The sequence below is a fragment of the Parus major genome, chromosome 15 (genome assembly GCF_001522545.3).
Source record: "Parus major isolate Abel chromosome 15, Parus_major1.1, whole genome shotgun sequence".
In the NCBI taxonomy this organism is placed as follows: domain Eukaryota; kingdom Metazoa; phylum Chordata; class Aves; order Passeriformes; family Paridae; genus Parus; species Parus major.
Window position 1 is genome coordinate 12,296,665 of NC_031784.1, and position 26,435 is coordinate 12,323,099.

The window sequence follows — 26,435 nt, forward strand, 5'->3', positions numbered from 1 at the left end:
TATGGCAGTGGCTGTTCTGCATTTCTGCCTTGCAAACAGCCCCACAGCAGCTCCAGTCACATTCCTGCCCTCTGCACCACACCAGGCACCAAGGTGTGGACCTTACAACCACCCTACTACCACTTGACCACCCCACTGCTCCTGCAGCACTGGGATTGCCCAGGAACACAACCATTGCTGATTTTCTCACAGTGGGAAAATGCCACAGGCACTGTTACAGTGCAAGAAAATACAGCATGGTGGGGAGATGGCACTCAGGGCACATTAACCAGTAAATTAACCAAACAAAGCCTAATTGGATACCAGGAAGTTCATCAATACTTTCTCTAAGGGCCTTAAAAAAACCAACTAAGACATCTACAACTTTTATTTGTACCATCTGTCTTCACATGCCTCACTCAAGGGACAGAAATCCCTATGGTCTTACTCACCTGAACCCCTGTCGCTCTGTTGGCAGTGGGAATAGCCTGAGCCTTTCTCTGCCAGCACGCAGCTGTGTCAGGAGGTTTAGGTGCAGATCAGGGCAAGGTTCTTCCCCCAGAGGTGCTGGCACTGCCCAGGCTCCCCAGGGAATGGGCACGGCCCCGAGGCTGCCAGAGCTCCAGGAGCGTTTGGACAGCGCTGCCAGGGATGCCCAGGGTGGGGTTGTTGGGGGGTCTGGGGGCAGGGCAGGGGTGGGACTGGATGATCCTGTGGGTCCCTTCCAACTTGGGACAACCTGTAACTCCAGTTCAGGATAAGGCATTTCCATGGAAGCCATGCTCTCAGAGCTGCCCACTCCAGGGTGGGCACGGAGGGTGTATGGAGCCAGTATGAAAATAAAACTCTGTGAATTATAAATAGTACAAAAGGGCAGGAATGGCTGCTGCAGCCTGTCCCCTGTATTGGGTGCAGCCATTGGCACACACAGTCAGGGCAGCTCCTTCCTGGGAACAGGCAGCACTCCCACAGGGATTGCAGCTCCATGTGAGCCCAGGTGCCGGGTATTGCACACAACATCCATCCCCTGAGCAAAGGGAATGCTGAGGAAATGAAGCCTCCTCCTGGGCAGGGCCTGGGGACGGTGCAGCCCCTGCCCCAGGAGCTGCTCAGGAAGGGATCATGCCCTTGCTGCGCTTCCTGTCGGCCATGGCCCGGCGGTTGTGGTTGGCTCTTGTGCTTTTGTTCGCTTCCTTCTTCCTCCGCTCCTGCACCATCTCCCGGTTCTGCCCGTGGCCCTTGGCATTCCCAACAACGGCAGAGCTGTCGTGCTTGTACCTGGAGGACACAGAGGAAGGACATCACAACAGGCACACTGCACTTCTGGGGACAAAATCCCAGACCCCCACCACACTAGGATGTGAGGGCTTCAGCTTCGGGCCTCGGCTCATCCCAGCAGCAGCCACACCACCACTGTCCTTCCACACACTGAGCCCATCAGCTGAAAACAGCTATAAAACTGTCCCAAAATCCTTGTGGGAGCTGTTGGAGCTCTGGAAGTTGTGCTCTCCAAGATTCTGTCTTGCACAGGGTTCTGCTGCTTGGAGTGACAGGACAAAGGGGAATAGCTTTATGGAAAAAAGGGGAGATTTAGATTGGGTACTGGGAAGGGATTGTTCCCTGGCAGGGTGGGCAGGCCCTGGCACAGGGTGCCCAGAGCAGCTGGGGCTGCCCCTGGATCCCTGGAAGTGTCCAAGGTCAGGTTTGAAGGGGCTTGGAGCCACCTGGGATAGTGGCAGGTGTCCATGCCATGGCAAGAGGTGGAACAAGATGGTCCTGAAGGTCCCTTCCCACCCAAACCACTCCATGATTCCATGCCATGCCTACCCCTATTGAATGGGATAAAACAACCAGCAGGGAAGTAAAGGGTGGCACACAGGAATGTCAAGGAGCAAGAACACCCTGGAATTGCTATTCCAGTCAGCAGCAAAACAGCTGCAGAGCCAGAGGGAGATCCTTGCTTACCCCTTCCTGGCAAGGAATGCCTGGCGCCTGGCTTCAGCCCTCTCCCGCAGCACTGCCGGGTCCTGCACAAAGTGGTCCTACAAGGAGGCAAGGGAACAGGTCAGGAAACTCATCAGCACCATGCAGAAGCCTGGAGAGGAGAGGATTCTGTTGGGAACAGAGTCAATTCCTGGTTCATTACCTCTGGACCAGTGGGATTGGTGTCAGGGACTCTAAACACAACACCTGGTACAAAACCTGCCTGAAAATCTTCCCAAACCATGGCTACCCCCAGCACATCCATGGGAACAGTGTCAGTGACCCTCAGAGTGCTCTGCTGGCACTGTCTGTCTCTGGGATAAAGCAGATTAAAGCTCCCACGGAGGAAGTGTCACTGCTCCAGCACAGTCAGGCCAGGAAGCAGTGGAGAGCTGTCCTTGGGGACACATCAGCAGCCACTGAACAGCAGCTCAGTCCCTGCTGCTGCTCAAAGATTCCCTTTCTGAAACAGGAAATCTGCTCCACATCACCTGCAGGTGAAGCAGGGAAGAAATATGGTAAATCTTAATGCAACTCCAGCTAAATGTCACCTTTGTTCTTTCCTTTTCAGCTTCCTCCTCCTCCTCTTCATCTTCTTCCTCTGTCTCCTGTCCTTCATCCTGTCCTTTAGGTCTCAAGACCTGAGGAATTGTGAATGGCCTGGGAATTAAGACACAAATAGTTAGAAAAGAAAAGAGCACAGCCACAAACATTTCTCTCAACAGCACATCCTTTTTGGTTTGCATTATGTCTTTAAAAAGATGAGACTCTACAGATTTCATAGACTTAATTTTCCTGAACAAAAAAACCCAGGAGACCCAGGAATTAATGCCACATTCCTATGGGCAATTAACAAACACACACTCTCCACTGGGGAATGTTCACTATGAAATTGTCACTGAAAATAATAATAATAGTTAAATAAAAACAACCTTGAAACCTCACAAGGAATTTCTCCACAGAAACAACTGCTGCCTTTGGGAAATGGGCACCAGACACAGCCACAAGGCAATATTAAGGAGTACCCTTTGCTAGGCTTTAGCTCAGCAGACAGGGAGCATCTGTTGTACAAGACAAATTTGGACAGAACCATTAATGCTCAGCCAGAGCTGTGCTCCAAACCCTCTGACTGGTCAGACTATCCAGGGAGCCCCAGTTCCACTGCTGTGCCCCAGTTTCCTACAGGGGGAAATCCCTGGAGAAGTCAACCAGGCTTTATGAATCACTCTGGACATGCAGAGCAAAGAGCCTGGGGGTGGAGGAAGAATTTACCACATGCCTATAACTCTTCTTTAACATAAATATGTGTTTGTGTTTAAATTCCATTGGAATTCAGACCCACCATTCCACTGCCAAAGAAATAAATGTAAAACCAGAAAAGCATTTGTTATGTCAAACCAACAGATCCAGTTTTCAGCAGTGACATCCACTAATTGTTTCTAGGGGCAGTGAGACCTGAAAGAGGGGAAAACACCTGGGTGCCACATTTTTACAGGCAAAACACAGAAAGGATTTAAATTGAAGCTTCTCAACACTTTAGGAGGGGAGAAAAAAGGGACAAAAGAACCTCAAAGCTTCAATTTGGTTTGAGGTTAGGAATGGTGACATCTTCATAATACATCAAAATTCAAAATGCCACTTCCAGAAATGTTAAAGCAGCCTTTAAACCACATGTTTTCTAAAATAAATATTCTCCAGCCTCCATCTCCACTAACCCTTTGCTTTCCAAAAGCTAATGGTGTGCAGCTGTCAGTCATGGTGCAGAGTGCTGTGCAGCCTGTCAGGGACTCAATTCCAGCTGTCAGCACTCAGAGGGGATTGTCAGGGAAAAGTCTGGCTAAAAAATTTCCCAAATTTTGAAGTTTTCCTTTGCTAACCAGCCATTTTAGGCTGCCCAGTTCCACTGATTTTCCAAGCCCTTTTTCCCTGCTGCAGGATAGTTTCTCTAAGGAGAAGCTCTGCTGAGTACAAGTTTCCACACATGGCAAATTCCCCTCTTGGATTTGCTGATTAATTGAGGCAATGGCCAAGTGGAAGCTGGAGAACATCCTGGGCACACTCTGTTTTCCCAAGTAACACATTCTTGAAGTTTAGGAATTGTTTGGCTAGGAATTGAGTTTGTATTTATGTACAGCCACTTTCCATTGAGGTTCTTTGCCTCAAGGCTGCAATCATTTTGTGTTCAAGGAATAGTCTGGCATGGGAACACTCCCTATCCACAGGAGAAGGGAGACCCAAACCTTCCTCCTTGCACATGACAGTGAAAACAGAGGAAGGGGTGGTTTGAAGCTCTCATAGAGGAACAGAGCCCAGCATTTCCCAGGTTTGTGGGAGCCAGAGAATTCTCCCGTGGCTCCCTCCCTCCTGCTCCCCTCAGCATTCACCTCCTGGAGATGAGCTCGTCATCCGAGTCAGCGTCGTTAGCGCCCACTTGGTTCCCATCGTAGGTGTCGTCGTACTCATCCTCGTAGTCCTCGTAGTGCTGTGCTGCTCCCGGCTCCAGGGGCAGCTCCTCCAGCACCACGCTGTACTGGCTGTAGCGCTCCCTCTGCTCCGTCACCAGCCGCTTGTCATTCACCAAGCTCCGGGTCGTGTCCTTCTCCCTCCTGCCCGGGAACGGGGGAGGAAAAGGCAGGGGTCAAACCCTTCCCTTGAAGCTGCTTTTCCCCTGTTAGTCAGTGAAGCAGTGCAAGTCACAGGCCCCACCTATTGGCCTGCTGTTTTATATAATCATGGAATGGTTTGGACAGGGAGGGATCTTAAAGCTCACCTTATTCCACCTTCACACCTTCCACAAGCTCAGGCTGCTCCAAGTCCTGGCTAACCTGGCCTTGGGCACTGCCAGGGATCCAGGGGCAGCCCCAGCTGCTCTGGGCACCCTGTGACAGCCCTCCCCACCCTCCCAGGGAACAATTCCTGCCCAATATCCCATCCAGCCCTGCCCTCTGGCAGTGGGAGCCATTCCCTGTGTCCTGTCACTCCAAGCCCTTGCAAACAGTCTCTCTTCCATCTTTCTTGTCAGACCCTTCAGGTCCTGGAAGGTCACAATTAGGTCATCTCAGAGCTTTCTCTTCAGGCTGGACAATCCTAATTCTCCCAGCCTTTGCACACAGCAGAGCTGCCCTGCCCCTCTGATCCCCCTGGTGTCTCCTCTGGTCTCACTCCAGCAGCTCCAGCTCCTTCCTGTGCCGGGCCCCAGGGCTGGATGGAGTGATCCAGGGTGGGTCATTTGTACCAGGGCTGCTTGGCCACTGAAACAGAGCAGGAATTGGAGACCACCACTATCACTTCAGACAGCTTTCAGGAAGCTTTCACAGGAGGCCAAATGCAATTCTGTTCCAGATGAAACTTGGCCAAGGTGCATGGAGCACAAATGTGAGGGGAGAAGGACAAACGTAGACAGGGGGATCCAAAAAATAACCAGTGAGGATGAGAATAAACACAACTCCCAAGACAAAGAACAAACCAGCAGAGAGTGATTGTGATTCAACCTCTTGGAGAGCTGCAAGGGCTTGTTCTTTAAATTTAGAAGGCAAGTAAATTATAGTCATTTTAAAGAAGGAAAGACCAACAATCAGAGGGATTAAAAAGCAGCTGCTCAGTGTCTCAAGCTGCACAAGCAAAAGCTCTGAAGTCACATTTCTCAGACGAGACAAGTACATATTTACAGCACAGTAACAGGGGATTCTGCTGTCCAGCATTCCCAAGACAACTTGCAGCCCCCAGAGTCCAGGAGGATCCAGCATCAGTGGATTTTATCAGAGAAAGGACCTGTCCAAGGCAGTGGCAGTGACTCAGGAAGACACAGACTGAGGGGATGTGATCCAGCAGCCCAGGTTTTCATTCAGAATCTCAAAACAAAGGAAGTTTACAGCTGGAGGTGGTCCCCTCTGCCATGACTCACCGCCGTGGTGAGCTCACCCAGGCTGGGATCCTTGGGATAACACCTCCTGTGGAAATTCAGCTGAGGGTGAACCTAGCACCTGGTGATTGCTTCCTGTCCAGCTGGTCTGATGACTGCAGAGGAGCTGCATTAAATGGTCTGGGCACCAATCCCAGGAAAAACAGTGGGATAGCTCCTCTAGTCCCATGGAGCTCAGGACATGCTCTGGCTTCAGGAGACAGATTCAGCTGACAGCTAGGGCTGGACAGGCATAGACAAGTGGCATCACTTTTCAGGATCAGCAGAGTCTATGTTAGCACATTCATTTCCTTGTGTTTGATTCTCTCCTCATCCTGGCTGGAATTCTCTTTCTCAAGGACAGTCCCTGCCCCAAGCTCTGGTGCTGAGAGTGGCCAGAACAACCTGCTCTGGCTCTTTAGGCACTATGGTGACACCAGACAACAGCACCCTGAACACATGAGAATTTGGTGAGCAAAAGGTATTTAGGAGAAAAAAATGAAGTATTTGATACAATTCAAATCCAAAGTAGATCTCAGACTGAGCTTGGAGAGCCCTGTTCAACACTGGGGTGAACCATCAGTGCTGAATATTAAATCCTGGAGACAAGGTACTGCAGCTTTTCCTTAGATTCAGTTGGTCATCTCTGGGCATTGTTGATCTCCAGGTTGTAAACTACTGAAACCACAACCAATATGTCTGGAGTCCTGCAAAGTTTTCCCAAATGAATTTCTGAAATGAAGAGAGGCAAACAACACCAGGAAGAGCAGCAACAAGATGGTAATCCCAAGAGGTCACATTACTACAGCAGGAGAGAGGAGAACTTCTCCAGGAGTGATGGTACCCCTGGAGAGAAGGCACCCCTGGAGGGCAGTGCCATGGGAGCAGATCCCAGAGCCCAACTCAGGGATGATTTACAGCTTCCAGAGCTCTCCAAGTGATCTGCAGAGGGAGCTCCGAGCAGGATATTCCAGCCACTGGATGCTCTGTGCTGAACTCGGTGCTCTCTGGCCTTGACCAGCTGCTGCAGCAAGGCTTTGGGGAACAGGGATAACCCAGCACATCTGTGTAAGGCTTTGGGGAACAGGGATAACCCAGCACATCTGTGTAAGGCTCTGGGAATCAGGGATAACCCAGCACATCTGTACAATGCACCTGTCTCTCAGAGCAAGGCACCACCATGAGGAGAAAGGTTCTGTCTGTTAATTCTCAGCTATGGACACAAGAGAAGTCATGGCCCTGGCCAGAGAGCAAAGCAATTCTTTTCTTGCTCAGTGCACTGTGGCACTGTTCTGAGGAGCTGGGCCACTGGACTTGGGGACAAAAGAGGTTTTCTCCTAGAGTTTGATGCAACTTTGCAACCAAAACCTTAACTGGGAGCTCTCAGGCCACATGGCTCCAACTCCAGCCAGTTTTAGTTATCTGCTGTGTAAATACATCCCAACATTAAGATCACATTTGGCTGGTTAGAAGAGGTGTTAAAAGTCTAGAGGAAGGTGTCCCTGCCCATGGCAGGGGGTGGAACCAGATGAGCTTTAAGGTCCCTTCCAACCCAAACCATTCCATGGTTCTGTGATATGTTTTAAAAGAAACTGGAGCAAGGGAACCACACCATTGAGTTGACATCAGTGGGAGCCAGCATCACACACTCAGTAAGGCAGAAAGCAAAGTGAAAACTGGTGGGGTTTTGTAGAAATCTCTGCTCATTGCAGGCAGATTGACTAAATGACCTTTAAAAGTCCCTCCCAACCCAAGCTACTCCACCAGTCCAAGTCCCCCTCTGCAGGAAGCTCTACAGCAGCAGGAACAACAGAAGTAATCTAAGGCACTGAATGTTATCAGATGTTGAAGTAGATGGATACTGAATCTTCCCTTGGCTCTAAATCAAATCATTAGCTATTCTCAGCTCTGAGTCACAATCCCAGGCTCAGGGATGGTGCTTTTCAAGGTTTGTTGTTCATTGCAAGTTTAACATTAAGCCCAAGGAGCAAGAACCTGACATTACAAATGAGGTTGGAAAAGCAATCTCCAGCAGCAGGCACAGGAAAGCCCGTTAGGAAAAACACTAAGTGAAACCAACCCCCTCAAAATATTTCATTTTACTTCCCCAGACAGACAGGTGGGAAACATTTTTGATAAGCCTTCCTCCCCTGCCAAAACATTCCTGCAGGAGGTTTTTAGGAGAGATAAATGTGCAGGTTCCCAGGTGTTTGTTCCTCCTGACAGGCAGAGTTAATGACTGGGTGGCAACTCACCTCTTGCCTTTCTGGATCCGAGACACATCCACTGCATCCCTACTGAAAACATCAAACTCATCATTCTGGAAAACGTTACAGCGAGAGCTGACCAGAGGGGTAGGATCTGGCTTCAGCTGCCTGTTAAAAAACAAAGAGAGAATAAAAACAAAAGTGAAGTGAGGAAATCCTCTCCCTTCTCTTAGCCCTTGGTTTATCCCTTCTCAGTCCCAAAATGATCCTGAGCTGAGGATCAAGAGGTGCTGGCTGAGTCACAGGGCACAGCCTCTTCCCTTCCCAGCCATGCTCCAGCACAAGCACAGCACTTCCCAAAGCTTGGATTTGAGGGGAAACCAAAGTGCTCACAGAAAGCCAAGAGAAAATTATTCTTTTCATTTCAGAGTCTATCAAACCGTGCAGGACAACAGAATATTCAACAGACTGTCTGGTCTCAACACAGTGACTCAGTGAAGACAAACACTAAGTGTGATGAATTGCAGACTGGAAAAAAATCCAATAATTTGCTGCTGCTGATTTCAAGATATTTATCTCCCTTGTTAAATCTTTCTCAGGGTTCCAGGTTTATTTTTGTTTGACCTGTAAGTCAAAGGACTGTACTTTTGACATTCATTTTGGTGGTGCATACAGCTCAGCTGGGCATCTGCAAATGCTGCTGTGCTCCCCCATAAATCAGCAGGGGTCAGAATTCGACATTTCCTATCGAACCAGCAGCTTTGTTTCAAGATGCAAAAGGCAGGAAGAAAAAAATCCAGCTCTATCTTGTGGAACTGCTGGCTGTGCAGAAAACCAATCCTTCCTAAAGCCCGTCCTGCACCAGTTGTGCCAAAGTCAGCAGATCTGACTGTGGGAACACAAAGATTGTTGCAAAACTAAGATTTTTTTACATCATTTTTCCGATAAAGATGCTTTCCTTTAATGCAACAGTCTGCCCATAACTCCATGAAATGTGAACAAACAGCACATTCACATCCTGATGCTCTGTCAGGAACTGCTGGTGCAGCACAAACACACACTCACAGCTGCAGACAAACTCCAACAACTCAATCCTGCCACCAGCTATAAACCCTCCATCCCTTGTCCAATCCAGGAAAGCAGGACAACCTGGCAAGTTTGTCAGAGGGAACACAAAAATGGATCTGAATTGTCACATCTTCACTCACAAAACAGCAGTCTGTTAAATAACCATATCTGACCCTGTGGATTGAATTCCAGCTGAATTGGCTTCTCTGAAGATGCCCTTTCCTGCAGGACAGGTTGGATTTTCACACCTGTGACAACAAACACTGCAGCAAAATAACTTTTGAAGGTAACCTATTCTATTCTATTCCATTCCATTCCATTCCATTCCATTCCATTCCAAGTGGTTTTGTACCCTGTCACAAAACACAACCCAGCACCTGCTCTACTCCAACACTGAGCAGCAAAGGTCCCAGTCCTCTGCAGGGACACAAGGAGGGCAGAAAACTGGTGACAAGTGACAGTGAGAAACTCTCACTGCAGTTCTCTACCCCAAATATGCAAATTCTTAGAGCTCTACAAGTGTTGAGGCTTCAACGAGGACAATTAAGTGAGACAGAAACAACCAGAGGTTGTCCCACACCTTCGCATCCTTCGGTCCAGCTTATCCAGGTATGGCACCAGCTTATCTTCCAGGATGTTGTTGATCACCTGCTCTGTGTCATATCCATACTCCTCCAGACAGGCCAGGATGAATCCCTCTCCAAGGTCTGGCAGCAGATCCTTCACTTGGGAAATGAGGGATTCCAGCTCCACGCCGGACACGCAGGCGACGGGTGCGGCCGCAGCGCCGGCACACTACGGACACCAAACACAACTGGTGGGCACTGGGCAGGGACAGAGCTGGGGACAGACAGTGTGCACACAAATACAGGGAAAGCAGCACTCTGGGCTGTCAGGATTTAAATACACAAGTCCAGTACTGGAGCCAAAAGAGAAATCAGCAGTTTAAACTACACAAGGTTTCCCACACAGCTACTTTTGCCAGTCCCTGAGTCAGCAAGGACACCCTGGAGAATCCCTTCATCAAATAACAGGCGGGCTCTGCATTTCAAAAATATGCACATGAACTGCAGGGATGAAGCAGAGTATTTGAATAATCCCCAGCAAGGGAAAACCCAAGCCATGGGAGCTGGAAGCAATTTGCTCAGAGATAACTCAGGATTCAGGTGTACCTTCAGTTCTCATTTCCCAAGGCTGCATGGAGATCCAGCAAAGGTCAGAAATTACACCAAATCTCATGTTGTCCCCAAAGCTGAGCAAATCAAGCCTGTCTTCACAGACAGAGGAAGGCCAGGAAGAGCAGAGCCCCCAGGAAGAGCAGAGCCCAGTCCCACCACAGAGCTGTACCCACCTCATCCTCCAGGGCACAGGCAGCCCCTGGGTGCTCCCCGTCCTCAGGTGTGCTCTCCACTAGCACTGAAGCTCCGTTGGATGCTGCTGGATCTTTAACAGTTTGTCCTTTTTTCCTGTCTACCCCTTCCCAGGCACTTTCCACTGCTTGGAGGATATAGGCTGTCCTGGTCTCATCTCTAAGAGCACAGCATTAAGGACATTCCTGCATGCACATGTTCAGGGATCACCTTGACAAAACTACGGGATTTTCAGCAATGTTCAAACTTTGATGTTTGATGTTCAAACAGCCTGCATCAACACTCACAAAAACATGGAATGGTTTGGGTGGGAAGGGACCTTAAAGCTCATCTTGACCCACCCCCTGCCATGGTCAAGTACACCTTCCATTAGACCAGGGTGCTCCTGTCCAGCCTGGCCTTGGACACTTCCAGGGACAGGGCAGCCTCAGCTTCTCTGGGCAACAAATCCCCCCTCTCCTTTTTTTTTTTTTTTCTGTTAAGGGAAAACTTTGCAGTACTCCTTGTCAGTCATGCAGTTTAAGCAGAGGCAGAAATGTCAGTGGTGTGAAGGAATCCAAGAGCAGTCAGGTGTGCAAAGCCCAAGGATACAGTGCAGAAGATGCCTGCTGGAGCAGACTCACATCATCCTCAACAGGGAACAGCTCATCGTAGTCACGGAGAAATCTGAAGACACGGGAGCAAGTTTAATCAGTGGAGCTCAACTAATTACCACTACTGTGCCTCTCTGACTGCCTCAGTGCTCAGGTAGGAACAGAGAACCTCTTACCCAATGCTGGATTCCAGCTATGCCTGATTTTGGTCCCACTACATCACAGCAAGACTCCTCAGGTATAAGGGCTGGAACCCAGTGCTGCATTACAGGGAAAATCTGCTTTACCAAGTGAACATGCTCAGAATGCCAGCATGGGCAGGAGGACAAGATGGAATTCCAAGTTCTGTCACTTCCTTTGCATCTCCAGCATTAGTGTTTAATATTTTTCTGGTCTGGTCAGCCCAGCTGGAAAGCACAGATCAGTAATAACAGCCTAACTTGTCAAGGGAGCTAATGGCTAAATTGCTCTTCTCCTCTTTGAGAAGCTAGATTAAAGGGAGTGAAGAATAGCATTTCTCAGTGCCAGGGTCTGTGCTGCAGGCTGAAAGCCTCTCACTTCACTTCTGCCAACTACTTACAACGATTTCTGACTCCCAAATGCCTCGTAATGCTGCCTCAGGCAATTCTGCTGTGAAGAATGGCAGAGGAAGGAGCTGAGCCCCCCTCGGGCCTCTTGCCAGCCATACTCACCTCCTTTCCTGAAGCACCGAGGTAAAGATCTGCAGAAATTCCTCAATAAACGGCTGAATATTCTCACAGCTGCAGGAAATACAGCACAGTGAACACTCAGAGGTAAGTCTGCCAACATTTGGCCCCACCAGCCAAACCACTCACATTTACACCAAGGGAAAGCCCCATTTGAAAAGAGATTTGACTTTAGCAGGAGCAAAGATTCAAATGGAAGAAAGTGGTTTTTAAGGCTTCAGCAAATATTTCAGCACTTAGATCTAAAGCTGAATCACACCTAGAATTACAAGTTTTCAGACAGACTTTACAAATAGTTAGATGCCTCAGACTTGCAGTGAGCAGAAAAGGGTGTGTAGAGCTCCTGTAATTGTGCCTTTATGATGTTTTGGGATTACACCAGTGAACTTTCCAGAAAGCTTGTGCTCACCTGTGCAAGAACACCTGCCAAGCAAACTCCCATTGCAGCCTCAGTGCCCAAACCCCTGGGTGCTGCTGAGGCTCCAAGTCTTGTTCCAAGGCACCTTTGAGTAGGGAGGGACCTTAAAGCCCATCCAGTTCTATCCCCTGCCATAGGCAGGGACACCTTCCATTATCCTAGGTTGCTCTAAGCCCCATCCAAGTAGCCTTGGACACTTCCAGGGATGGCCAGCTTAGCTGGGCACCCTGTGCCAGGGTCTGCCCACCCTCCCAGGGAACAATTCCTTCCCAATATCCCTGCCCTCTATCTGTGGGAAGCCACTCCCCCTTGTCCTGTCACTCCAAGCCCCTGTAAACAGTCTCTCTCCATCTGTATTGATGGCCCCTCCAGGTCCTGGAGGGTTCCAATCAGGTCTCAAGGTGTTACACAGGATCAAAGTTTGCACAAGCCACACATTGGAGTCAGAGAGCTCACTGGACCCAGCTCACCAGAAAGATGCAGAAAGACCAAACAGCTCCATTTGGAACATTCCTGATACACAGGACAAGAGAATTTGACCTTAGCCAAGTCTTTGGCTACAGTCCCAACACAAATAGCAGTTTCTGTTCTTTTTCTCCAGTAAATTTGTAAATGAGAAACAATTTCTCCCACACAATCAAGTAATTGGCGAGTAGCACAGAGCCAAGTGCCAATACCTGCTCTCTAGGATGGGCTGCAGACAGACTTGGTTTATTAGGATGTGAAAAACTTCTATCATCTTCTTTCTGGAGTGTGAAATCCTCCTCCACAAATCAGCAAAAACACTTCAGAGAGAGCAAAAGACACTGTTGGTGTCAGCACAAGAATCTGTAACGCACCTTTATGCCAGAATTAATCTTCTAGAAGAAGAATTTCATTAGGAGAATAATTTTCTTGCTGCAAAGAGCAGATATTAGACACATTTCATGGTCATTAAGAAAAATCCATGCTCCAAATAAAGCTGGTTTTAATCCCAATTGTCCTGGCAGCTTCCCACATGAGGCCCCCACTGTACCAGCACAGCCTGTGCCTTACAGAGAGACTGAGTACACAGAGATATCATTCATGGTCTCACACTTTGCTACAATTTGAATACACCTCCCATCAGATTCCTTCTTACACAGCACTAAAAATGATTTGTCATCCCACTGCCCAGGAAAATTTGGAATTACAGAAGTCATCTCTTCAGAGCAGCATAAAAAAAAGCCAGACTCCTCAGAGATAGGTAAAGCAGCACAAAGTGAATTTTCAACTAAACCCTGGGAAGTCTCACTGAAGATCCAAAGGAAGCCTTTGCAGGAATTCTCACCTGTTATCTTCATAATGCCTCTTCTTGATTGCAGATTCCAGCTCAGGAATTGCCAGCTCATAAAATGAAGCTAATCTGTACAAAGGGGGAACAAACCTGTACCTGTCAGCTGAAGTTCCAAAAATCATTTGCTAAAAGGCAGAAGAAATGGCTGATTTCATTAAACCCTCCTCACCAGCAGTACCCATGAACATCACCTCATTTTGGTATTTCTACCCCATAACACAAGCAAACACACCACAGAAAAAGAGCAGCACTTTAAGGAAATCACAGAGAGGTCTTTGAAGAGGTAGGAAAGAAAAGCATTTGAGAAGCATCCTGGTGCTGATCAGAACCATCTGTTCAACCCAGAAAAACTCCCAACACAGATCTGCAGCCTGCAAAGACCCAACACTCACAGAATCACAGAAACCTTCATGTTGGAAAAGGCCCCTGAAATCATTGAGTCCACCCACTGCCCAGCACTGCCAAGGCCACCACAGACCATGTCCCCAAGTGCCACATCCAGCTGGCTGCTAAATCCCTCCAGGGATGGGGACTCTGCTGCCCAGGACAGCTGTGCCAGGGCTGGACAGCCAGTTCCATGAGGAAATGTTCCCCAATACCCAGCCTGAACCTCCCCTGGCACAACCTGAGGCCATTCCCTCTCATGCCTTGTCACCCTCTCCCAGCCACCCAGCTTTTGCCAAACCTCACTGATATTCTCTAGCATAAAACTTGGGCATAATATCAAAGACATTTGTTTGCAGACTGTGAAGAAGTGTTTCTCTGAAATATTTTCTGTTTCCCTTGCTTTGGGAAGCAGAAAAACCCTACAGCAGGAAGTTCTTTTTGTCCGTAACTCATCCCTCTCCACCCTTCCCAGAGCACACCAAGTACTGTTCAGCTGACTTTGGAAATTGTCATGGATGCCTGGCTCTAGGATCACCCCCAGATAATGACAACACATAGAACAGAAAATCCACACATCCCTAGATCCATGTATTTATTATGCTGCATTCCTGTCAGAGAGAACCCAGCAGCCTCTGTGTTACATCTGTTTCCTCATTTAACAATGGGACAGGACACAGTGGCACATTCAGTATTTTTACATGGCCAGGACAAGCTCTGTCTGCACTCCAAGACTCACCTGTAACAAAACTCGTGTTTTTGGAAGGTCTGGCAAGCCAAGGGAAAGACATCAAGAAAAGCCCAGAGAGTTGTGCAGGTATCACATAAATACAGCACAATGTCCTTCAGCTCCTGAGAGGGAAAAAGCAGCTACTGAGGGAAGAGCCAGGCAAGTTTTCCCAGCAGGGACACAGAACACTGGGGCCAGGCCTCTTCCTGACTGCAGAGTCTGTATCAACCATAAAGACAACATTTCTCCTAAAACTCCTATCCTGTAGAGATCTACAATGCAATCCCATCTGTCTGCTTTCAGTAAGGATCCTGTAAGATTACAAGAATCCTCATCAGGTCCTGCTCTGGACAGTGGCTTTGCCCTCAATACACCCTCCACACAAATGGAATCCTTCCCCATGCAGCACTGCACGGCAGAAAAATGGGAATCAAAGGAATGTTTTCAGCAGCCTGACCCAGTGCAAGCTGCATTTCTGAGGCAGCTGAAACAAACTGAATGACACACTAAATGATAGCTTCAAAGTAACATTAGTCAATAAATCATAGTCTGAACTGATAGTTTGCTCCCACACACAAACTGAAAAACTAAGCTTTTGTAGAGGACCACATTCACTGTCTTTGTACAGCCCCCAGCAAATAAATCCCTCTTAATTAACTCCAGTTAAATTACACTGTTGTTAAAGCACACATTTCTGAAGAAAAAAAAAATCAGCTCTTATCACTGCCAGGGTTAAGTGGAGACTTCTGTCAGATATTCTGTTACATTATTTACAAGCTTGTTAAGCAAAACAGTTGCCAGGTTTAAAAGTATCCACATTCCAAAGGATATGGTTGAAATGAATCAGCTCATGGTGGAAAGGTTTTATCATCCTCTCCCAGGACAAAGATTGCAACAATGGCACAGAACCACGAGCTGTAGGAGCTTTTGGGAACAGAATGATCCTCTGTGGTCTGTGCAGCGTGCAGGAGTACAGAGAGCTCAGTCCTACCTGGAGGGGCATGTTCCCTGCAGTCACACTCGCTTTCTCTTCCAGTTTCTGGGGCTCAGCACAGGCCCCTTCACACTGCAAACCACACTTGTGCAAAATATTGTTGAACACCTAAATCAGGAGAACAGGGCAGTGTTAACAGACAGGAGCCAGCAGTGGGACACAGCAGAGAAGGCAAGAAGCTGAAGGAAGGTGGGAGGGAAGAGTCATCAAGTAATAATTTTAGATAAAGGTTCTAAACCTCCCTGACACACATTAACAAACTAGGGAAAGGGAGAAACAGCAGTCAGGGGAGGTTTAGGCTGGATATCAGGGAAAGTTCTTCCCCCAGAGGGTGGTCAGAGCTCAAGGAGTGTTTGGACAATGAATGGAATTGTTGGGGTGTCTGTGCAGGCTTGAAGATCCTTGTGGATCCAACTCAGGATATTCCATGATTTATGAAATCCATTCTGCCTGCCTACAATGTTCCCTTTTCACTCCCCAAGCTATCCCACATTTCCAGATGAAATCCCAGCAGGAAAGCAGTACCTGCAGGACAGTGGGCAGAGTTTCATCAAGGTCACTGAAGTAACTGGGCTGCTGAGTGAAGATATTTCCTGAAAAGGGAAAGGAGAGCATTTCCATCAGTTCAGACATTGATGTCAAGGAGCAAATCTGCACCAGAAAATACTGGAGTCATTGCTGACACCCCCCAGACACACCTACTGCCCATGTGGGACACAGCCCACCCTCACTCCTCAGCTCATGTACAGGCCCTGCTCCCAGAAAAGCTGATCCATCAGCTCTCCAATGCCACTGGAGATCCAGCAATGGGAATATGCTCATCAGAGCAGAGCAAATGAGATGTCAGATGATTCACGCTTCAGGGGCTGAATCAATGAATAATGCAAATACTATCACTGAACAACCCCAGTTCCTTTATTTGACAACTGCAGTTGACTTTTAATTACTGATAACAGTTCAGCACACACCAGGAGATGTGCTGCCGAATATTTCTTAAAGGTAATGAGGCTTTAGTAAAACCTGCTATTATATTACCAGGACTCCATTATCTTTACAAAATACTCCACTGAGTTATGCCATACCATAAATCCTCACCAAGTAAGCACCAAGGCTCCTGTTTTCCTGGGAATTACTGTTCAGATTATGAAAATTAAGAGTTCTCCAGCAAGGACAGAGCTATGAGACAAGTTTCAGATAAATTTATACCCTGAGAAGAACCTCACGTTTATGAAGTTATGAATTACACACCAGAACTGCTCATGTCATTACTGTCACAACATAATGAAATAATCAGGTGAGCAAATTCTTGGTCACTCGCATGCAGCATGATTGTGTGGAACTCCAGAGTGGAATTCAAAGGAGGTTTCATTATTTAGGTATTTTTTGGAATATTTTAAGACCCAGATAATCTAAGCTTTGCATCTGAAAGGGAAGCATCTATCTTGCCATGCCTGCTTTCCATCTCTGAGGCTCCACAGAGGAATTTAGAGTAGAAGCTACTGAAAAAGGATAAAAAGATTAAAAATGCAAAGATTTATCTATGATTTTCTGGCTGGAAATCTGTCTGCACCACATGATCTCTAACACTTCTCATGTTTGTGAACTTGAAAATAACTACCAAAGAAATGGAAAACCTTCATCCCACGAGCTGCAGACAAAGTGTGTTAGAATTCAGGAAGGGCTCACTTAATCCAAGGGTAGATATTCTTCCACTCAAGTGCTCAGGTGATGTTAAAGATCACAGGATTGGGAAGGGAGCACAGGATAAATGGAGAAGCTAAATCAATATGCTCCATCTTCACTCCTCAACATCCATGGCTGGATGTTTCTCCCTGTGTACTCGCCACTAAGGTCATGTGTACAGACACAGAAATCCAGGGATAAGCACAGCTTGAGCAAGGCTCTGAAGTGTTTGTGGTTTGGAAGCTCTGGATACATCAATGTCTGCATTGAAGTTTCAGGTTCTCCCACTTCCCACAGCAGTGATTACCTCACACTGAATGTTTCACTTGGCTCCCAGCTCTGGGAACATCAGCACTCACAGCTGGACTGTGCCCATCTCCCAACCCTCCTCCCCCTTTCCCACCTCTACCAGGGTTTTACAGAGCCCCACATTCCACTTACAAGGGCTGAGGACACATTCAGTTGCCACAGGAAACAACTGAGTGGGGGCTTATGCCCAACATGCCTAGCTCAGGGCAGCAAAGCAGGACATAAAGTCTTCCTTGGAACAAGCAAAGTGCATATGGGAAAAGAAAAGCACAATCTGATTTAGAAATGCTACTGAACTATTAATTTTCAGAGCAGTTCCACTGGTATAAACCTTACTAAGTCACTCATCATACAAGCAAAAGCTTAAATGTAGCAAGTTGCTCCTTAGCTTTTACTGACCAATCATCTTCTGGAGCAGGAGGCCATTTCCTTTCCCAAAAAGGACACAGAGATCCAGAATCTTGGGGATATCAAACAGGAAGTTATTGTAAATAATTTTTCCAAAGACAGAGGGAGTGATAAAATGATCCTACAAAGACAGAAAAAAAAAAATAAAATTTAAAGGATAATCCATACCTTGCTCTGCAGTAACTCCAGCATTATAATGACACCTGTAAAAACATCTCTCAAAGGTGTATTAAGGAATTTTATTTCATAGAAGGCAGCAACTCTGCTTGAAACAGCTTCTGTGGAGCCATCTATTCCCACATTCCTGTCCCTGCCACACCAGGCACCCCAGTGATCACTTCACTGGGAGATTAATTAATCTATCTAAAAGTTTTACAAAAAATCTCCCTACAGGCCCCAGCTCCCAGCCAGACACAAGAACAGCTCAGCTCAGGAGCAGGAATGAGTAACCAGGCACAGGGACAGCCTGATGTTCTTGTACCCTGGGAGAGCAGAACCCAGCACCAGAGACCACAGAATCAGGGACAGGCAGGGAGAAACCCCAAAACTGCAGCTCTACATGCTGACTGCTGAACACTGTGCCAAAAACTCACCATGCTGAAGGCATTTATTACAAAATTCTAGATGAGAAAAATTCCATTGTCTGACACCGAGAAACAGGCAGCTGAAATGTGATTTTTGGATTTTCAGAAGCCCGGTTTGCCTGTGACAGCAAATGTTTTCAATCCCAGTGAAAGGCAGGGCACATTCTCCCTGCTGAAGCAGAGGGATGGGGCTCAGGGCTGGCCAGGTTCCATTCCCAGAACTCCTGCTGATTCCTGCATGACAACAGACTATTCATTCCCTGCAGATCACTCAACTAGAAAATGGTTTCAAATGCTCGCCTGCCTCTTGGAGTGCTGAGGTTTAATCAGATCTGCAATGAAAGACACCACAGAGGTGTCAGGTACTTCTGCTGAAGTGGTGCCAGCTGCAGGCTCCAGCATTCCTTCACCCTGCTCCTGTCCCAGTCCCCACTCCCAGGCCTTTCCCTCAAAACATCCTGAACATCACCACTGTGATAAGCAAGAGAACCAACACAGCCCTAACACATCATGAACCAATGAAGAGATCCAGGGAGTGATTGCTAAAACACAAGGTGCCTCACTCCTCCTGCCCAAAGGCCTGGTGAAAATCCCACAGCTCCAGATGGGAGTTGCACTCACACAATTAGTACTGAGGATGTCTTTTAATTATAGAACCTCAGAATGCCTTGGGTTGGAGGGACCTTAAAGCCCATCCAGTGCCACCTCCTGCCATGGGCAGGGACATCTTCCACTAGCCCAGGCTGCTCCAAGCCCCATCCAACCTGGCCTTGGACACTTCCAGGGATCCTGGAGCAGCCACAGCTTCTCTGAGCACCCTGTGCCAGGGCCTGCCCACCCTGCCAGGGAACAATTCCTGCCCAATATCCCATCCAGCCCTGTCCTCTGGCACTGGGAGCCATTCCCTGTGTCCTGTCCCTCCATCCCTTACACCACATTCCTCTCCAGATCTCCTGGAGCCCCTTTGGACACTGGAAGGGGCTCTGAGGTGTCCCTGGAGCCTTCTCTTTCCCAGGCTGAATGCCTGATGATGCCAAGATAACAGAAATTTAGAGCAATTTCACTGGATGTCCAAAACTTGGGGCAAGCTCAAGGAGAGATAAGCATTAGCAGGAATTTTGTGGCACCACGTGGCCCTGAGGGAGTGAATGCTTGGGAACTGGTGGCCTGAAGAGCCTGTTCCATGTGGCAACACAAAGGCCAATGTGCTCTCTCTCCTCTTTCCATGACATATCCAACCACTACACATGGATTACTCAGGAAGGAGATCCAGGCAGTCAACCAAGGAGTCACTGTAATCAAGTTCAGACACTTCAGCTCTGAGTGTTATCTCCACACAGAGAATCCAACTGATAAAATCATCAATGAGAGGAATGTCGTGTGAGACAGAAAATGATTCATTTCTCTAATTCTCTTTTTTCCTAAGTCACACAGCCTGGAGCACCTGCAAGGCATAGGAATATTTACCTTGGATTCCTTGTGGGTGGACATCCTGAGGAATGTGAGGAAGACACTCCTATGGAGGCATTTCTGCAGCTCATTCACCTCTGGATGGCAATCCCAAAGAGCATCAAACTTGCGAGGGGCAGAACGCAGGTAGGAATCCAAACACTTCTGCAGGGTCTCATCAAATATCACCTGGTGCAAGCAAAGGCAGTAAAATGGGAAGGAGGGAATGTCACACCTTCATAGGTTGTGCTCCTGAGTTAAATTTAAAGCAATCTAAAACACTCAGATATATGGAAAGGACTTCCATATCCATCAAATACAAACCAACTCTTAAAATACACAACAGAAAATCCTTAGGGAAATATTTTCTTTGCATTCTAAGGTGCAGTAATGGAAATTAAAATGTTTCCTGCATGATATAATAAGCATAAACAAATCTTTATGAAAATGATGTAAAGCTCATGGCTTTTAGAAGCACCTAGATGTTTACACTGTATCTTCACATAAAAAGCAATGATTACCTGGCACCAGAATTTGTCATGAGGCAAAGCCAGAAGCCAGTTCAGATCATCTGCAATGAATTTTGCTCGCTCCAGGAACTCTTCCACCAGAGCAGGGTCTCTGATGGCAGGAGGGGGTTTGTACAGCACGAACGACCGATCTGCCTTAATTTCTGGGTGCTGCAGAAAGCCAAAAAAAACCCCACTGTATTAAAGTGACAGGAATGCCCAGTTACCATCTGCTCACTGAATTCCAGGAAACACAAAAGCTACCTTTTAAAACAACTTGGCATCACAGAATCACAGAATGGTTTGTATGGGAAGGGACCTTAAAGCTCCTCCAGTTCCACCCCTGCCACAGGCAGGGACACCTCCCACTATCCCCAAGCTCCATCCATCCTGGCCTTGGACACTTCCAGGGATACACAGCTTCTCTGGGCAGCCTGGGCTTCAAAGGGAATCTTCAAGGGAACAATTTCTCCTCAATATCTAACCTAAATTTCAGTTTGAACCAATTACTCCTTGTCCTGTCACTATAGTCCTGATGACAGGAACATTCCATTCCCTGGTAACTTCCCATTTTCTACCCTTCCAAGGCACTGGGTTTGTATCTTTCTTTATGAGCAACCTTTTCTGACCTTGATAATTTGGCAGATGTTGCTCCTTGCTTTCTCTCAACCAAAGCCTGACAAAGCAATCCTCCCACACCTTCAAAACAAAGAGCAGAAGCTTCCTGGCATGCCTTTGAACTCTCTCTTTTTCCTCTGAACTGGTTCTTGCACAATATTCCATGAACTCAAACTGACACAACCATCAAAGACAGAAAGAAACACTTCACTACCTTTCCTGAGGGTTACTGAACAGGCTTTTCCCAAATACACCCACCCTAAAAGGAGAATTCCAATGAGGAGCAGGTTTGGGCTCTGCCTCATCCCACATGTGTGCTCAGGGTAAAGCTTCTCAGGAGTGAGCAGCATTAACAATCCCACTCCTGCAACAAACCCAAAAGGTTCTCTCCAGGCCTTACTTCTGGGAGAAAAGGGTTTCTGTGGGTTGAATTTTCTGATTTCATCAAGCTGAAGGGATGGATCCCAGTGCCACAGCTCGGAGCTAAACTTGAGGCAGAGCTTGCAAAACTCCCTGAGCATCCCTCCACTGCAGCAGAGGTTACAGACTCAAGAGAGGGAGTTGTGCTGGGAAAACACAGTTTACTCCAGCTGTTGAACACAGTAAGTTCAGTTCTCGTGTTTTGGGGTTTTTTTATGGTGATTAAATGAAATCTCAACTATCTGAACACATTAAAAACAAATCTTCTTTAACAAGCAGGCTGAACAAATTTTACAGAATCAGAGAATGTCCTGAGCTGGAAGGGACCCACAGGATCATCCAGTCCCATCCCTGTCCCTGCCCAGACCCCCAACATCCCACCCTGGGCACCCCTGGCAGCGCTGTCCAAACGCTCCTGGAGCTGTGGCAGCCTCGGGGCCGTGCCCATTCCCTGGGGAGCCTGGGCAGTGCCAGCACCTCTGGGGGAAGAACCTTGCCCTGATCTGCACCTAAACCTCCTGACACAGCTCCAGCCATTCCTTTCACATACCCCAGACCAAGCCTCAGTATAAGACAATTATTTATTGAAGGTCTGTTTGGCTTTCAGGAAAAACAGAGCTCACCAGTGCTGGTAAAGTTCTCAGCTTCCCTGTCTTGGGATCCCTCTCAGTCAGCTGGAGCTCATCCAGAGGCAATGCTGGCATCCTGGTGGCTTGTTCCTGTTCTCAGCAAACAAAAGCAGCACAGGATGCACTTTACAAGGTCAGTCAGGCAAAAGCAGAACAAAAGAGGCTGCAGCCCTACTGTAACACACACACACACACTGGCTGGGAATACATTTATGCCAAACAATTTATACCCAGCAATTTATACCCCACCAAAATGCCAAATCCTGAGGGAACACCCAGGAGCCACCTGGACGTGTCTCAGAGGAAATCTGGAATGTGGTACTAAACTTTCATCCCTGTTCATTACTGGAAGGCCACAGGTATCTTCCAGGACAACAAAACACATTTGGGGACATTGTTTAATATGGAAATTAGATATTTAAATTGGGTTGCTGAAGAGCTGTGCTGAACTCTGGCCTTTGCAGCCTCTTTCAACATTTGCAGTGTCTCTCCTGACAAATCACAGGGACAACCCAAACACAGCCTTGTCTGTGCTTTAAAAGAGTATTTTTGGTGCCTGTATGTAGAATCTCACGGCACTCAGCCAGACAAGGGACACAGGCTGATCCTACAAAAGCCTGCCCTGCTCCTGCCAATTCCCATGTGCTCAAAAAACCACAGCTCCATCTTCAACAGCTCAGAAATGTTTCAATTAACTTTCTGAAATGAGCTATAAGTCAAATATCAGAGTAACTCAATAGAAAGAATGTTATGGGCGCTGTTAAAAAAGTTCAGACTCAGAAAAAATGGAAGTTACAAGTTAACAGAGCTTTTAAATTCTTTAGGGGGTTATGAGTTCTGCAAAATGGTACTAAAAAGTTATGTTCTTATTTAGAAGGTCACACATCTCCTCAGATGCACATTTAATTGCAGTCACATTGCCTGGGCTGAATAACAATTAAAGCAAGAGCAGTGTCTCTAAAGCTAAACAACTCTGACTCAGAAGTGGGGTCATGGTTTAAACAGCAAGTGAAAAACTAACATTTTTCATTCCATAAAGTTGTCACCTATGGACTTAGGCAAAAATTCTGCAATCTGACATTTTAGAGCTCAATTAAAATAATACAGCAGAGCAACAGCAATACCACAGCTAAGAAAACTAAAAATAATTCTGTCTTTCCAGGGGAGTTTAAAAATTAGAATGTTGACAGGAGCAACTATTACTTTATGATAAACAATTTCTTTGGGAAAAACAAACAAACAAACAAAAAAAATAAACCCAAAAGAAAACAACAACAAAAAAAACTACCAAAACTTTTTAGCAGAATAAGCCAAGCTGGCTTTCAGTTCAGTTTCATCATATATTTAATTTGGCTCTTAAAATTTTTAGAGTCATTCTGAAAGTTGCACATAGAAATGGGTGTTCGTAACACAGAAAAACATGTCAAGTATCCCATTTCAAGCCTGGAAGACACCAAAATCTCCAGTCCAAGTCAAAAACATCCTGAGAAAGACAGAAGCCCTGCCCAAAAGCTTGTTCAGCTAGAGAAGAGAATAAACCTGAGTATGGGATAACCTCAACAGAAAATTACTCCTGATCACTCTCAGAAGCTTTTCCCCCACAAAGAACTTTGGGCTAAACCACAAACCCATGATTAATCTGTTGTGCCCTGTGATTCCAGGTACAGCAGAAAGAGCCAGACAAAGAACACTATGAACTAGGGAAACTTATTTTCCCAGTGCCAGAAATGATCCCTGCCCTGCACTTCCCATTGATGGGGATGCCCAGGGTGAGGATGAGGCAGCCACCACAGCACAGCTGGCACAGGGAATGCTGCAGTATGGATTCATGGAATGGTTTATGTTGGAAGGGAGCTTTAAAGCTCATCCCATTCCAACCCTCACCATGGGCAAGGACTATCCCAGGATGCTCCAAGCTCTGTCTAACCTGGTCCTGGGCACTTCCAGGGATCCAGGGACAGCCCCAGCTGCTCTGGGCACCCTGTGCCAGGGCCTGCCCACCCTGCCAGGGAACAATCCCTGCCCAATATCCCATCCAGCCCTGTCCTCTGGCAGTGGGAAGCCATTCCCTGTGTCCTGTCCCTCCATGCCTTGTCCCCAGTCCCTCTCCAGCTCTCCTGGAGCCCCTTTAGGCCCTGGAAAAGTCTCTGAGGTGTCCCTGGAACCTTCTCCTCTCCAGGTGAGCACCCCCAGCTCTGTCACCTCGGCCCTACCCCATGGCCAGACACCCCCAGTTAACCTAACACCCTCGGTTAACCCGGGCTCTGCCGCTGCCGCCGCCCCCGCGGCCACGTCCCCTGCCCGATCCCTGTCCCTGCCCAGCAGATGCCACCCACCCCAACCCAGCCACAGCCACCAGAACCCCGGTACCGGCACTCCCGTCCCGCCGGCCCCGCACGGTACCAGAACCCCGGTACCGGCACTCCCGTCCCGCCGGCCCCGCACGGTACCAGAACCCCGGCACCGGCACTCGCGTCCCGCCGGCCCCGCGACGCTCCCGTGTCCAGGCGCTGCTTCCGGCCCCGAGCGGAACTACCGGGCTGGGCGGGGCCCGGAGCGGCTCCGCCCCGGCGGCGGGACCGGCCCGGCTCCCGGTCTGGCTGGGGATGGGAGGGGCGGGAGCGGGGCCAGGTCCGGCTCCGGTCCGGGTGTGGGTCTGAGGGCTCGGGCCGTGCTGCAGAGACCAAACGGGCGGGTTTAGCCCCGAACCCCCGCCCGCTCTCCGGGTCGGCTGCAGCCGCGGCGCTGGGGCAGTTACAGTCCGTGGGCTGTCTTGGGAGGGGAAGGAGCCTCCAGCTGGTTCAATAAATCGGCTTTTTGAAGGAGACCTTTTAAACTTTACTGTGCTGCCCCATCCAGTGTCACAGGCGGGGAGAGGCCGGGCAGGGGAGGGGTTCTGCGGGGACAGGGACCTGTCACAGCCGGCGACCCTCACAGCTCTCACACTGCTTCCCTCGGCTGGCACTTCTTGCTCCCCGGGGAGTGTGTGCATTACAGTCGGACAGCGCACGAAAAGGGCAATTCCTCCGTCAACTCATACGAGCACCGATAGTGAGAACAGATTACATCAGTCGCATTTACACCGCACCGAAACTCGGGGAACCGGGCGCTTCCCAGCCTGCAGGGTGACATAGGCACAACCAGCCGTCACCAATCCCTGCTCAGAAAGGTCTCCGTTCTCCTCCTTGAGCACAGGGAGCTTCTCCTAAACTTAGCCCAGAGCTCAGCTTTAGATGGCAAAGTGGCCTAAAATAGAAACCATGCGCTGTGTGGTGCGGCTCGTTAGGGCCGGGCTGGAACGAGTCCGGCCCGCAGTGCCCCCCGTGCCCCGCACACAGCCGGGCTCTCGGTGTTTGCTGCCCGGCTGAGCTGCACCGCCGTGCCCGGGACCCCGCGGGGAGAGGCAGCACCCCAAGGGCTCCTCCCGGGCCAGCAGCACAGCCGGGCTCTGTTCCCGTCACACAAAGCTGGGTGGGTGTTAGGGATTCACACTGCAAATGTCACGACGGGCTGTCTGGAACCTGCCATCTCCCCCATTCTGTCGGATTAGTAATTTTTAAATGAAATATTCATTGTTTCTATTTCTCAAACATCACTGCACCAGTCAGACCTTGGGAGTGGAGCTTAAGCACCAACACGCTGTGCAGAACAGCCTACCAGAACCAAACCCCAGTGATGATGTCGAGCCAAGGTTTGCTCCAATTCTCTTTCCCGGAGGAGAACACTTGGCAACTGAAATATGATTCCCTCGCAAAGGCATCTGTTTATCTCCCCTCCTGTGCCAACCCTCCTCAGAGCAGTGCTGGTGAGATGCCAGGTGGCTCAGTGGGCTTTGAATGTGTCATCGAGCTGTTTTGAGTCACTATTCCTCTTTTTGGGATGTTTTTTGTAACCTTACCAACTGTGTATTCCCTATTTGATTTCCTAAAGCACTGTGAGCTGTTGGAGCCTCTGCCCAATATTGGGGATATTAACTTCCCATGTATAACCGTGTTAGATAATTATATGTAGACATGCTATTTGTACAAATTTATCTGGTAAAAAACCCTGCATCTGTTCACCTGTGACAATGTGCCAGAGACCTTCAAGACTTCACAACAGTAAAACTTAAATCTGGAGCCTTAATGGAAATCACAGCTTTCTGATCTCAGTGTGCAGGGAAACTGCCGACCTGTCT

General features: G+C 48.2%; 1 protein-coding gene across 6 annotated transcripts; it reads right to left on the reverse strand.

Annotated features, from left to right (window-relative positions):
* Nucleotides 1-335: 335 nt before the first annotated feature.
* On the reverse strand, nt 336-24,784 carry ASCC2 (activating signal cointegrator 1 complex subunit 2). 6 transcript variants are annotated; one of them, XM_015644155.3, is made up of 19 exons: nt 24,709-24,784; nt 22,253-22,348; nt 20,604-20,762; nt 20,101-20,271; nt 18,041-18,170; nt 16,175-16,242; nt 15,647-15,757; nt 14,665-14,777; nt 13,536-13,610; nt 12,904-13,011; nt 11,794-11,862; nt 11,100-11,174; nt 10,490-10,667; nt 9,719-9,933; nt 8,119-8,238; nt 4,347-4,568; nt 2,514-2,622; nt 1,945-2,021; nt 336-1,257 (listed from the first exon to the last, which is right to left on the reverse strand). In XM_015644155.3, exons 2-19 carry the CDS (start codon nt 22,331-22,333, stop codon nt 1,089-1,091), a joined length of 2,250 nt encoding a protein of 749 aa, XP_015499641.1. In that variant the 5' UTR covers nt 22,334-22,348; nt 24,709-24,784; the 3' UTR covers nt 336-1,088. The 6 variants fall into 6 exon arrangements, with proteins under 6 accessions (XP_015499641.1, XP_015499645.1, XP_015499646.1 ...); XM_015644159.2 differs by having other exon boundaries at nt 24,676-24,768; XM_015644160.3 differs by having other exon boundaries at nt 24,723-24,766.
* Between the last annotated feature and the right edge of the window lie 1,651 nt (nt 24,785-26,435).